The following is a 15,006-nucleotide window of genomic DNA, read 5'->3' on the forward strand; positions in this document are numbered from 1 at the left end:
ACATTAAAATAATATGTTTGGAAAACATAACCTCTTTAAAGTTATAAAATATGAACTATCTCCTTATATATTGCTATTTGGAATGAATAATTGGGAGATAGAATTTTATTTGAACAGATATAATGTATAAAAACGAGAGTATAGAGGGAAGAATTGTTGGAAAGGGGGAGGATTATGGTGACTCCAGTGATGACTACGAATCACCATAAAAGATGATGTCAGATGAGGGGACAACCCACTGGAGATGATGATAGACAGGCCGGCAAGGTCTTATAAATGATTTCTTTAACGGACTGGAAGTTTCACGATCCATCATAAGTTTCAGATCTTTGTGTGCTCTGACTAAGCTTAGTTCAGATCAGGATTTAAAAGTTCATTCTTTTCACGCTTCATTAAATTTTAATATTTACAGTTCGCAATTATAAGTATTGATTAGAATTTAATCAATCTAATGTGAAGGACTTGTAATTAAAAGATTTGGCCTTGCCCAAAGGAGAGTTTTATTTTTTTTTTTTAACAAAGTTAAGTTTTTAACTAAGTATTTCTTACTACTTTATGCCTGTGGAAATAACTTAATGCTATTTTAACCACCCTCATTACTGGAAAAGTTCCAGAGAAAAGGTGCGAAATGAAAACTAATTTAATATGAAATCTACTGAACTCCAGCTGGTTAGTGTATATTTAATTAAAAAGTCAGAATGTAGCCCTTGCAGTTGCCTGCCAATTTTCTTAGCTAGCGTGTTTCTTAAAATTCAGAGCACTTGAGAGAATAGATAAAATTAGAAAGTGAAAATAAAATATGAGGTTACAATTTCTCTTATAATAATATTTTTTTTATAAATAATGAATTTTGGGTATTGCATTTCTTTAGGGATACCTACACATTTTATTTTTATTTATTTATTTATTTTTTTAATCTGAAATCTTACTAAAGCCTAAAATCTCAACTGTGCTCCTATAAAAAGAGAAAAAGCGACAGAGTTGATAAAAGAGCCTTTTTTTTTTTAGAAAACTACAGAATCTTTTGGAGTTTTTCTAAAGAAAAAGGTCTTCACAAAAAATTAATTTTAACAGAAGGACTTGATATCCCCGTCGATACTACATTTGGATTATATAAACCTTTCTGAAGCGATTTTACTAATGTTTTAGCAGATATATTACCCACTGTCCATCTAACCATTTTCCAAAACACTTAATTTTTTTTTACATCTCAAATTTTGGGTACAATCTAAATAATATTTCTTCTTTTAAGTTTATATTGTAAGTAAAAGTAGTATATTTTAAGAATAAAACATTATCCTCTATATTATTTGTTTTTATAAATAAATTTAGTTGATTAAACTATTTAGCACGTGCTACTCAAACTATTTATCATACCACCGCTGTTTAATTGTAGCTAAATTTATAGGTTTATCATTGTACACTGTTGCCCTCTTAATTATAACAGTTAAGAATTTAACTTATTTATCTTCACTTGCAGGTAAATGAATTATAAACTTAAAAGAAGTGTTTCCATTTTCTTTTGGTAATTTTACGATATTTTGCCTTTTTTCCCAATTTTGAAAAGAGAGGATGATAAACAACTATTGAGAGGTTCAAGTTCATCAGTTACTAATGAAATTATAATCATTTTTTGGTCAGATGATAATCATCTTCAAAATAATCAATTAAATTAATGAATAATATAAAACCGAGCCACACTTACTCGTTAAAAAAATTAGTTGTTCTTGGAGGTCTTTTTTGCATTTTTCCGTTTAAAATTACCAAACCATACTTGATACTTAAATAATTTTTCTCCATTAGCTTTAATGAAAGTATCCATAGATTTTCTATACTGTGATTCAATTCATAAATAAGTTAGTTTGAATAAATTTGCGAACACCCAACTCAGTAATGGAAATAACCCCCCAAAAAACATATTTACACCAAGATTTTTTCAATGCTTTGCCCGTAAATTTGCGTTTTGAAGGCCCGGTAACTAATAAAATAAAATAACCTTTAATAAATTTTTATTAAGAAGTAGATGGAAGGAATTAGCTGAGTGGTTGGCGTACTCTGGATTCCCTCGCGGAGATTCCTGGTTCGGATCCAGCTGCTGGCCTTAAGATTTTTTCTTCCAAGGAGCATTTTACAGCTCACTATGCGGTGATACATAGTGTAGTCAGTAAGGAGATAACACTATCCAGAGCCGGCAGTGCATTGAAAAAAGCAATGGGCGCTCAGTTGTTGACGCGCCTTAAATTAAATAATAATAATAATAGTAAATAAATTAAAAATAAGGGAACATCCAATCTTTAAAAGCAGTTGGATAGTTTTTTTTTCATAAGGGTTTTTTGGTTTGATAAAGTTAGGTCTGGAAAAGGAAGGAACAAACTCATATTTATCATTGGCCCATACACTTGGTGCAGGAGAGGCGAAGTTGAAAAACGAACTTTTTAGATAGTCGGAACACATGCATATCTCTGTATATATGGGCGATAAAATTGTTTTTTGGGACTTTACCACTATTCTTAAAGAGTACACGTGGCATTCTTAATATTTAGTATTTAGGTCAAAGTTGTTTATTTATATATGTACGTCTGCATGTAAATTATTTATATACTTTTAGAAAAATCAATATAATCTCTATACTGAAGGAAGAGCTATAAAAAATATATGTTTTTTTTTACGAGCTTATGGGCATTAGAATGATATAATTTGCAAAATAAATATAGATCTTCCATGATTTATTTTGTAGATTGTACATGGGTTGCTTGTTCCACACTCTGCTGGTTGGAATGTATGGGTTTTGCAGACATTTCCAAAGTAAATTAAAGGTCTTGGATAATAAGAGTTAGGTAGTAAGTGAAGCAATAATTCTACTTTTGTTTTTAAATAATGGTCCCCTAATTTGAACATCAACTGATCTCTAACACAAAAAATGAATGACATTTCAAATGTGGTAATACATCACCAATTAATAGAGAAAATTAAAAAGGTTTAAAAAAACCTAATTGTTTTTACTTAATTACTTCAACCTTCATGCGTCATTTTAAAAAAATTCCCTGCCCTTTCTTACTGCTCTCTCAGCAAATCTACAAGGCCACACATCCACTTTCACACTCCTCCAGACAGCAAAAGCTATTCCTCTTGAGAAAACGTAATTTTCTATTACCGTCAATACTATAGTCTAATCAAGATAACAACAAATCACTCCGATCGATCTTTATATACTGATCGGTACCTCCGTCTAGATCTTTCACTATGCATGTTCCCTAGAAGTATATAAATTAAATTTTTTGCATGAAGTTCAAAATTTTCCTTTACTTTCATATGCTTACATATATTGTTACAATTACACTAACGAAAAAAAAAACTCAGTCGGCCATACAAGATTTAGTTTTATTTTATCAGTGGCCAGCGAATAACTAAGTAAGAAGTGATATATTTTCTTTAATTAAAAGTTTAGTAACATTAAAGCCTTCATCTAATCTTTCTCTGCAATAGCAGAAATGGGCTACTTCAACGATTAACTTTAGCGAAAAATTCCAAAGGATTACATGAGTTTTATTTGCTATTTTAATCTGGCAAGACCCTTCTTAAATGACACAGACGTGTAAGCACAAACGAGGAAATTATTTGTAATTTATTTAAAGCTTTATATAGATTACTTGTTTTAAAATTTTACTTTGCTCTTAGTTTTCGCTGTAGGAAAAATTTCTAAATAAATACAAACATATTTTTTGTCAATAATATAAAGAAGTTTTCATTTTCAAAACATGACGTACAGTTTGGTAACTGTGAACTAATTAAAAAAAGAAAAAATTATATATTTTAGTAATTGTATTGGTATACTGTGACTTGCAATGTATAATTTTAGTCATAATCTTGTTTTAAATGAGTTAGTAAACAGGGAGATACATCGGATCCATTAAATAATCCACCTAAATTTAATAGCGTCATGGGCACCTCTTAAATAGTAATCTAATATTCTAGCGTCTACTAAATGGGAAATCTAAGACACAAGGTTTAAATTGTTTAACAAAGAGTGTTTTATCAAATGGGGCACCTGTTTGGTCCTTAAGGAATACTCGTACACCTATTAGAAAAGGCACAGATTAGATTTTTGAAAGAGTTATATTCATGCTTAAGAGAATCAAGTTGGTTAGGATTGAAATCTCGCCTATTAATTAATAACTGTTCTTAAAAATAGTGTGCAGGATTTGCTAAATTTTGGCTGAGAGATCACCCAGATACCCTCGTATTTGCTATGACAGACCTCAAAAGTAGGAAACATTTTACAATTAGAACATAATTGGGTTTCACAAGTAAAGAATTAATTGGTAGATTTTGGCATTATTGGTCTGTGGAATCATCAAATCTATGGTACAGTTTTCATATTAATTGTAAATGAATTTATGTTGAAAGTAGGGAAAGTAGTTGAATAGAACTTTCAGTACCTGCCATGTTCAAAATTTGGCCCAAGCATTGATTTTTCAGAATTATAATGCCTTTTTTCATAATTAAATTTACAATATCTATTGAAATTAGCACAGATTAATATTGTAATTAGTAGTAATTAGATCAGATTAAATATTAACTTACCTGCAGCATTCAGTTGTATCGAATAGGCACTTTAGTAATTTGAATAAGATCATTCATATTCTAACTATGTATATAAACTATTAGGAAACATAAGATCAACTCCAGGTATTAAACTGCTTTCTAGTAAAACCGACTGGTATCCAATAAATATTAGAGAGACCTAACCACTCAGTTTGTTCCAAGATAAAATGTAGAAACAAATAAAGCTAATACAGAACTACCGCATACAGAAGATATGACCCCGAGAAGATGGCCCAATAAAACGTAGGAGCGACTCTCTTCTCTGGAATAGAAACCTAACTTTAGGGAGTAAACAGTAAAATCAAGTAAATTGTTAAATTGTAAACCAGAGATCACTTGGTTATAGTTCGGCTTGTAGCCGGCAGATCGCAGGAAAATTCACTTATTGAAGTTACTAGGTAAAGTAACGTATTTCTTAAGTAGATTTAACAATTTTTTTCTTTTATACTGCCTCATTACATCTTTAAATAATATTTTTATCAAGCCAAATATATTCGTTGTCTGCTATTGTTTTTTTGCGGTCAAGAGGAAATTATAGTCATAAAAAACCATATCTGTGAATCTTGGTACTTACCACAATCATCCTAATAAGTCAGAATGGCTTGTTCCAATAACAACAATAATTTCCAGCTACCTCTAGATCATCATCGGATATACACATATTATTAAATCGAGAGTAAAATAAAAATATATAAATAGCATGAATCTATCTTAAACTATTTTTTTTTTAAAATTCTTTCTTCTAATTCAGCGTTTCCCAACCTTTTTTAGCTCGCGTACCATTTGGTAGTACATCATGCTAAAGTGTATCACTTCGTAAAAATTTTTGTATTTCATGAAATTTGTTATTCCGAGTGTGTTATTTTATTATTATTATGTTTATTTATACAGAGATACAATGTATCTGTTACAAAGGTGTTCAAGTTCATGTTTACTTTATAAATTTTGTAAACTGTAAGATCTCTTAGTTTTAAAACTTTTTTTAGTTAAATAATTAAAAATTACGTACATATTTTTATCTTCAGAAGTATCAATTAATTTACCAAGTTCTTCCTTAGGATTATTATATTTGTGCCCAAATCTTCTAAATTAATTTATTTTAAGCATTCAACTACCTGAAAGTACCAGTTAATTTTAATGTTGCTTGGATAGAGCTTACTCATTACAATCAAGCCTCTTTAAGCAGATTTTTACATAGTTATCATTTAAGTTCTGTCACATGATAATTCTATTAAATTTTCTTTATCTTTTATCGATAATGATGTAGCTTTTCCTAAATTTTCTTTATAGAAGGAATTTGAAATTCAATTATCATTTGTGTTTTCGGGTTTTGGAAAATACTCCATGAAAGACAATTTTAATCCTGTTAAACGTGCTATTATATTTTCTCGTATATCTTAAGACAGACTAACCTTATTACTCTACATATTAACAACTTTACTGTTTAATATTATTATTATTAATTTTTTTTTTTTTTTGGTGCATCAACAGCTGAGGTTATTAGCGCCCGGAGCTTTTTCCAGTGTACTGCCGGCCTCCGGACAGTGTTCTCTCGTTACAGACAACACTGTCCATCACCGGACAGTGAGCTGTAAGAAGCTCCTAGGAAGAGAAAATCTAAGGGTCAGCTGCTGGACTCGAACCTGGGACCTCCGCGTGGGAGTCCAGTATGCAAACCTATAGCTAATCTCTTCCCTTTTAATATTATTAATTTAAATAATGTTTATGTATTATAGGAGAAAACGTTTCTATGATTTTTTTTTTTTTTTTATGTCCGCCATTACTGAATATTTTTCGTGTACCACCAACCAGCAACTTACACCAGTGGTACGCGTACCACAGGTTGGGAAACGCTGTTCTAATTTCTATCTAGACACATCTTAAAACCAGCCGCACAATCGCCTGGGTAAACTAATTATGGGATATCTATCCGCCTTTAACGGATAATGCACCTTAAACGAAAACGAAAAACTCAGATTTATCTCCTTCAACTTACAATCTTGTGGTTTCAGAGTTTCGAGCGTTTCATTGAGAATAGAAGATGGGGGTAGGAGAGAAGTCAAGCGATCCACATTCACCCCAGCCCAAAAAGACTGAATTAATGAATTTCGTAGCACCTCACAATATGTATGAAACAAATAATGCCAATGAATCAAATACACATTTTGAGGAAGTGCCATATTTATTAATAACATTTTATCATTGTCGAGACTTGAATAAACAAATACCAATTATTAATAATTTAATATTTTGCACTAGTCAATAAGAAAGTAGACTTTCAGAGAGAAAGATGTCACCAAAACTAGAAAAAGAATATACAAAAAACAAGTTCAGAACTTCTGTCCTTCCTCACCCAAACTCCCAGAAATAAAAAGTATGAGAGGAAAAAACAAATACCAAAACAGACTCTAAACTTCTATTAAATTAGTCTTCTTTTGATTAAGTTAGGAATTTTCTTGGAACTCATGTATTTGTAATCATTTTCTTTTCCTGTATATTACAAATAGTGTATTTCCTATATTTTATAAGTTACTTTATTAACTCAAACTTTAATTAGACCATCTACTATTACAATATAAATATTTTATGTTTGAAGAGGAAAACATTAATTAAGAAGGCAGAAGGAAGAAGTAACTTGAGATAAATAAATAATAATGTTTAAAACATGTAATAAATGTAAACTTATTCTTTGTTGAAAGGTGAGTACGAAGTAAAGTAAAATAATAGAGCCTATGTTTTATGTACCACTTAAACCAAGTATACGCGATTGGAGTTATAGTTAAGGATCGATTATTTCTGAGAAACCTAGAAACGGAAAGATGGGTTCAATACTTTGATGGTCTTCAAAACAAGAAGGAAAGGCTATTAGCATGATTGCTAATGACTTGATAGAACCATCTGATTAAGAAGTTATTGAGAAAGCAATTGGAAAATTAAAAGGAAAAAGGCTCCAGATGATTATAGGCTGAGTTATTTAAGCATGAAGGCATTTATCTCTCTAAATTAAAACTGTCCGGTAGGGCAGTTGTATAAGGGTTGACCATCAAAAACTGCACGAAAAAGAATAACGTTGAAAAACACCCAACTTTGACAATTTTTTTCTTTTATTCTATAAAAGATTCAGGAATTGTCCTGATTGTTGTTCTTCTTCTTGTTGTTGTTACCTTTTTTGTAAACTGCGTAGCGCCTAAACGCGAGAACCGATTTTCATGAATGAGGTGTCATTCGATTCGGAATTTTATGTAGATGTGCCTTTTGGGGGTCTCGACGCTGTACATTGAATGGGAGAGGAGTTAGTTTGTACAAGAATTAATGTTCCAATTTTTGAAGGAAAGAAAAGTTACCAAATCATTGGAATGTCGGCTGCATAAAAAAGGAGGTCCAATAAAATGCCACTATAATTGAGGTATAACGCTGCTATGCGCGAACATAATATTCCTAGCTTCCTGTATAAGAAGCTTCTCCCGTATGCGGTGTGCGAGATAAAGAGATTAGAAAGTGTGGATTTTCTACGGGAAAAAAATCAACCATGGACTAAATATTTACTCAACCACCCGTTTCTAGAGAAGACCAAGAAATACAATGTGTAGACTCACGACTTTGAAACTGCTTACAACAGGATAACCCACCGAGAACTATACAACACCATGCTGGAAATGAAGATATCACAAAGAAGTGGGTTGATGATGAAAGATGTGCGGTTACTTATTCCAGTTCAAGGGAATTCGTTCGAGCTCTTTTTATTTGGCGCTCGATAAGGTGGTACAAGATGCTGGGATCCAGACCTCTGGCACTACATTTAATAGACCAGAACAAATACTAGCTTCTGCGGATGATAAGAGTAAAATTACAAAGTTCTGTATCTTATTTCTAGAAGCACAAAGTCTGAATTAAATCCTATTAAGCTCTGTTTTAATATGGCTCGGAGATCAGTACTCTCTTCAAAAAGGGTGAAGAAGATTTGTTGATCTTGTTACTTCGCAGAATATATGGTACAGTTCGTGAGAGCAACATCTGGAGAAGGAGATCTAACCAGGAGCTGGAGAATTTATTCAGAGAACCAGAAGTAGTAAAAATAATAAGATTGAGCAGGGCTACGCTGTGTGGGATATATGATAAAGAGTGGCCATGGGCGCTAAAAGCTGGAAGGGCCGAAAGGGAACGTTTACATGGAAACAGGCTAGCGGAGCGGCCAAAACTGAGATGGTCAAAGGGCGGTAGTAAAGACGCAGTTTTTATTACGGGAATCAGAAATAGCAAAATAAGGGAATCAGAATTTTAATTGGAGACAAATTTTTACCAGCTTCACAGAAATACCTCTTTTCGTCGCATTTATACGCGAAATTTCAAATTTATGTTCAGTTTCAAATTTATAAAAATGATTGATTTCAATTTGACGTGAATATTTTTATTTCCAGATATTGTTGCATTCATATTCTATTGTTGTTTTTTCACCCTACATATTTTATACCTTTTTAAATGTTTCACATTCAAATAAATTTGTATATTTAAACTTTAAAATAGATATAGAAACCAGATCACAGTAAGTTGTCCAAACAAAATGTGTACTACACATCACGGAGCATATGGAAAATACATTTCCCTTCAAAAGAATACACATATCCAAAAGTGTTTATAGGAACCATCTCTAAAGAAGTTTTCCTCAATAACCAGGGTACTCAAAACTAATTCGAAAAATATTTTTATTCAACTCAAATGTGTAAAACAGAATCCTTTTAAAAATTATATCTAATTTCTACAAGACTTTTATTAAACGGGGATAGAGTTGATGGCCTTAGAACTTTAAGTAAAAAAAAATAGAAATCTTCAAGTGGTTATCTTTAAACCGACTTCCAACTTAACAATATTCTTAAATGCTTACCTGAGAAAATCTGATGACTTTGCAGGCAATATTCCCAGCATTCCAGGCTATCGTACTTCGCCAGATGATGTCCGTCAACACACTGAGCACACCTACACACAGATCTGTAAAAAAAAGTAACCATTGTTTACAAAATGTACTACTCAAAACTGAAATAATAATGTAATAAAGATGTTTATAGAATACACATTCCCTGACTAATTTCTTAAAAGTGGCCGAAATTGTATTAATGAAAAAAGCCAAAAGTACAGGACGGAGTTTTAATAAAATCTCTAGAATCCGCAGCCGAATTTGGTCTCGAAACAGAATTCTAACTGGGTACATCAAAACCTGAATTTCTGATGATGCTTCGAATTCAAAACTGACTTACTATCCAACAATTCTTTTCTCAGCAGCAACATTAATGTGAGGCTCATTAATTTTTTTCGAACTTTTCAAAAAGCATCTCCGAAACTAACTGCTGCACTTTATTAATGTAAATAGTAAATAAAAGCAAATAGAGATATAATAATTAACTTTCAGTTATTATAAATAAATCTATAATTCTTTTATGCTAAATGATATTAAATAATTTCTTCAACTTTTTTTCAAAAGTTATCTTCTAATTGCATAATCATCTGTGGTAATTTGTTGAAAAGTCTAAATGAAACTATTTGGTGCTGATTTTTATCAATTGGGTAAATCGTACTGGATGTGGAACACTTTGAAATTGTGGTGTTTGTTGCCGAATGCATAGCTGAAAACTGTAAAAACCAACAGAACTGGAACCTCATATGCAGCAGGCTCTGTGGGGCATATCCATCATCGCTCTACAGCATTTGGCACCATTTATGCATCACTAGAAGAAACCCAAAAAAGTATTTCATACCAAAGGATGCGTCAGAAAGCCATTACCAATGCTTCCTGTCTGACCTCTTTCTTAAGTTACAAAAAGATCAGCTTTTTGAGAAGCTTTCAATATGAGCTGAAAAGATCAGCTCATTATGCAAAGCAAAGCCAAGGAATCTTACCACCAAATTTTCACCATCACCAAATCCGCCATCATTTGAAGAACTGAGACGGATTTTTCTTTATTCACTACAAATCCAATTTTACTTATAGCCTTCTGCAATGAAATTTCCACAAGAAACACTATAACGCTTTTTCTTTCTATGAATAGTATTGTAGTAATAGCGAAATCATCCAAACGCGACTCTCCCAGAGATATTCTGGTCCATGTCATTTGTCGTAACTATTAAAGCAACAATCTAAAAAATTACTTCAGAGAAACTCCTTTACAACTTTTTAAAATTTCAAGTCTTGAAAGAGACTTGCTGTGTACAGCCCTCTAAATAATCTTCCATCAGTAAAATTCTGAAAAATAACGCCTATAATAAAAAAGAAATGCCTATTTTACCCTGCGGCTTTACGTCCAACTACCAAATTAGGTGTCGATCAGAAACCATTCGTTGATCAATAAAACTACGTTTAGAGAGCTTCTATTGCTTCGGAAACACTCCGTTTCTCAAACGCAGGTAGATGATTCAGCAGTAACTCGTCATGGATTTAGGAACCAACTAGAGTTCCCATAAAAGTCCTCACTTTTCACAGTAAATAATAAAATGACATAATGAGAGAATCAAGAATATCTAATGAAAAAAATAAAACATTTTGCGAATTTGTCAAAGCAGAACTAGTTGTACAATTTTGTTTTTTTGTGTGTGTGTTTCGGCGCATCGACATCTCGGTCATCAGCGCCCACTATCATAGTTCTTCTTGTTTCCTTATACTACACAAGCTGGGATGACACGTGCAGACCCATAGCTTCCAATCACTACACCTTGCTTAACAAGGTAGGGTGGAGCCTGGGTCTGCAAGATTATCTCCACACATCCCCTCTTATTTCATCGACGTTGGCGACGAGGGGGAGTGTGGAATATGATTGTCATGCCGTATTTCAACTAACTTTTATAATAAAATAAATATCTATTTCTGAATTAATAATTTAACTTGTATGCATTTATTTACATTTTCGGCTAGTTGCCCAATTATTTCACTTACTGTATTGATTTACTATACTACTTCGCAAGGATCAATTGAAATAGAACTTGTTATAGTTGTTTTGGTAAAAGTAAAAATGTCCTGAAAATATGGTATATAAAAGAAAATTTCATCAAAAACACAAGGAAGTAAAGAAAGAATTAAATGAAAATGGTGAGTTAGTGACCGTAATAACTTGGTGTGTAGTATCACTGAATGAAATGTTATTCTGCTGTATATGGCAAGCGTCGTGATTTATTTCTATAGTTCAATAAACCAAGTTCCCCGAGTTCTCAACAAGTATGTACAAAGAAATAACTTGTTAAAATCAATACTGATACATATACCAGCATATATATTTATATACCATCATATTTGTAAGATATATAAATTTTATATATGTTGAATTTTAGTTATTTAGTGATATAAAATGAAATCACAAAGTTAGCAAAACTACATGCAGACTTTGTTATTACATTTTCAATTTTAATACATTGCAAAATTTGTTTTATGAATTTTGAAAGTTTAAAGATTTATTGGAATTGGAGAATGTTTTGTAGTAGCTGAATAATGGTCAAATCCACTGCGACCTAAAAGTGATCTATCATGTCTCCATAGGTAAAGTATTAATGTTTGACATAGACAGTCGCCATAGGTAGCGTATTATTTATAAATGAGAATGGATGGGTATAGCGGTGAACTAGTTAGAGTTTGCCTGTGGGTTCGTTAAATTCAAATAGTTGCACCCACACATTCAACAATTACTCCTGCAGGATCCTAAGTGCGTAGAGTAGGTTTCTAGTTTTGAATGTTGTGCGTGTTGTTAGATTGGGATCTACAGGGACGTCAAATTTCCTTAAGCTCGACAACTTCTTCATATGGGGCGAGTATTAAAAGATATTTATAGATTTAGTACAGTCATTGGAGTAGTACTTAATCAACATTATACTTCATGGATATTGAAATATTTTTATGCAGTTTAGGTAAATTATATTGAATAAATCCAAGATAATATTCTGAAACGAGAGCCAGTCAGCGAGTATGGTACTTAGAATCTTGGAGGTAACGCCCATTGAAGTGATCAAATTTTTATAAATATTTAAGAATTAGTGCCACCTAGCAACTTGCATAAAGTACACTTCTGGAAAGGCTATCCACAAAAAATATGAATAAATTCCAGAGTTATTATGCATTTTAAATAGTTACTTGAATATAAATTATACATTTATGAAGTGAGTGTACTTTCGTAGTCTCAAGTCTTCCAAGCAGCAACAAACTATGCTAATCTGTTTTTCTCCTAAACATTTTATTGATGAATTTTATTAAACTCAATAATTTTACATTAAATGAGCCAGAAAAGTGACAGTCTCGCTGGGTCGCCAAAGTATAATTAAATCTATTATACATAATATGTATAATAATAGTATAATTAAATCTATTATTATTAAAGTATTTTAAATCTATCGTACAAAACCTACGCTATTACAATTTACTTAATATTACCTCAAAATTTCTGGCTAGTTGACGACCAATACTATAGTAATAGAATAAACAATAAATGTACAGTAAATGTGTTTTATTACAAAAAAAAAGTCCTTGTTATTAATTAACGTTCAAACCTCCCGTAAGATTAAAGCTTAAACTAGCAATCTCTACAAAATTACGTTACAGTTTCTTAAGCTAGAAACCAAAGATCATAAGTGGTGTCTCACGTGTTTGTAGAGAAATCTGTCTGATTGGAACCGTCGTTTGTGTAAGAGGTGTTAGTTTCGTTTTGCCGAAAACATGATACTACACATGTAGTAGAGCAACGAATTGTCGTGAAATTTTACATGAAACTGGGTAAAACCGCTACTAAAACTTATCTTTTATTAAAAGAAGTTTATGACGATGAATGTTAATTACGTGTGCAAGTTTTTGAGTGGTTCAAGCGTTTCCAAGATGGCCGAGAAGACATCGGAGATGATGACCGTCCACGTCCAAAACGGATGAAAATATCTATTATAATTACTCAATATTACTACCGTGAGGTGCTTGCTCAACTCCGTGAAAGAGTAAGGAAAAAATGATCTGATTTGTGAAAGAAAAAGTCACGGGTTCTCCATCAAGACAACGCGCCGGTCACACTGCATTGTCTGTCAAGACGTTTCTAGCCAAGTACAACATCGTAGTTTTAGGCCATCCGCCTTATTCGCCTGACCTGGCCCCATGTAACTTTTATCTGTTCCCCAAAGTCAAATCTGCATTAAAAGGAACACGATTTCGGTGCATTGAAGCTGTGAAAGAAAAAGCGACACGCGTCATGCAGGAGCTCACAGAAAAAGACTTCCAGCACTGTTTCGAACAATGGTAAATTCGCATGGAGCGTTGTAGGGATAGGGGTGGGGTGCATATTGAAGGTGATAATAAATAAATATATATAAATTTAAAATAAAATGTTTTATAGCAATAGTCTCGTTATTTAATAGCCAAACCTCGTATACCTCATTTGTAACAAAACCGGTCGTATAATTCATTTGTCAACACTTCAATAAGTTGATTAAAATTTTAGCCGCAGAAATGCCAATTAAAGGAATCTAAAGAATCATTCATAAATGTACTTTCACATGGATATATATAAAAAAAAAATGTAGTTAGCATTGGCGCCTGGAGTATTCTCAAAGTACCATCAAACTCTAGATAAATTTCAATCTTTACAGACAACTCTTAAATGTTTTGGCTGATATATATAAACTAGTTTATTAGTTGGACACGAACTCGGGACAGTAGTCCTGAATCCTATGTTTCAGGACACTAATACTTCAATTCTTATTTAACTTTCTTTACAAAAGAAAGAAATAGATAAATATTAGCTTATAATGTAAGAGTTTACTGGATTCCTACTCGGAGATCCCGGGTTAGAATTCAGCTGCTGGCCCTCAGATTTTCTCTTCCTAGGAGCTTCTTACAGCTCACTGTCCGGTGATGGACAGTGTTAGATGTAACGAGAAAAAAACTGAAAGAAAGCTCTGAATGCCAATAACCATAGATGAAGTTCTTACTACTGATAAAATTAAGTCAATTTTAAAGAGGAGAAGAGAAAAAAATTGTGATGCATTTAAAATTAGATTTGCTATTTACTGACGGAGTGTTGGGCCATAGATTGCATGAACTTTGCTTCCTATTAGGAGTAGAATGGCCACTTCAAATTGGAACATCTAAACATTTGATGTGGATGTCTAGTTGCTAGTTTACTTGATCCCTATATACAAGGTGGTGTAAGCTGTTGAAAAAAAAACAAAAATCCATTTCAAAGGCCAAGTGTTAAATGGACCGATGAATATTTTAAACTACTCGTAGAAGCTCTCAATGTAAACAGTTACACTTCTCTTAGCGTAGCAACAGTTCTAAATAGCAGAAGGTATGTTAAAGAACAATAGTTTTCAGTTTACTTAGGTAGGTTCATCAGTTATTTGCCAACAGGAAATTAAATGTTAAAGTACATGTTTAATTACTTGTAA

The 15,006-nt window shown here is 32.3% G+C and overlaps 1 protein-coding gene across 1 annotated transcript in view; it reads right to left on the reverse strand.

Moving 5' to 3' along the window:
• The window catches only part of LOC141456486 (cardioacceleratory peptide receptor-like), a 200,454-nt gene that overhangs the window by 26,555 nt on the left and 158,893 nt on the right, over positions 1 to 15,006 (reverse strand). The window contains exon 3 of the mRNA XM_074132516.1: positions 9,488 to 9,591. Within this exon, the coding sequence (XP_073988617.1) occupies positions 9,488 to 9,591 (104 nt within the window). The remainder of the gene's footprint in view (positions 1 to 9,487; positions 9,592 to 15,006) is intronic.

Source organism: Rhodnius prolixus, unplaced genomic scaffold (genome assembly GCF_049639745.1).
Source record: "Rhodnius prolixus isolate KJV_2025 unplaced genomic scaffold, Rpr scaffold_4, whole genome shotgun sequence".
Classification (NCBI taxonomy): Eukaryota; Metazoa; Arthropoda; class Insecta; order Hemiptera; family Reduviidae; genus Rhodnius; species Rhodnius prolixus.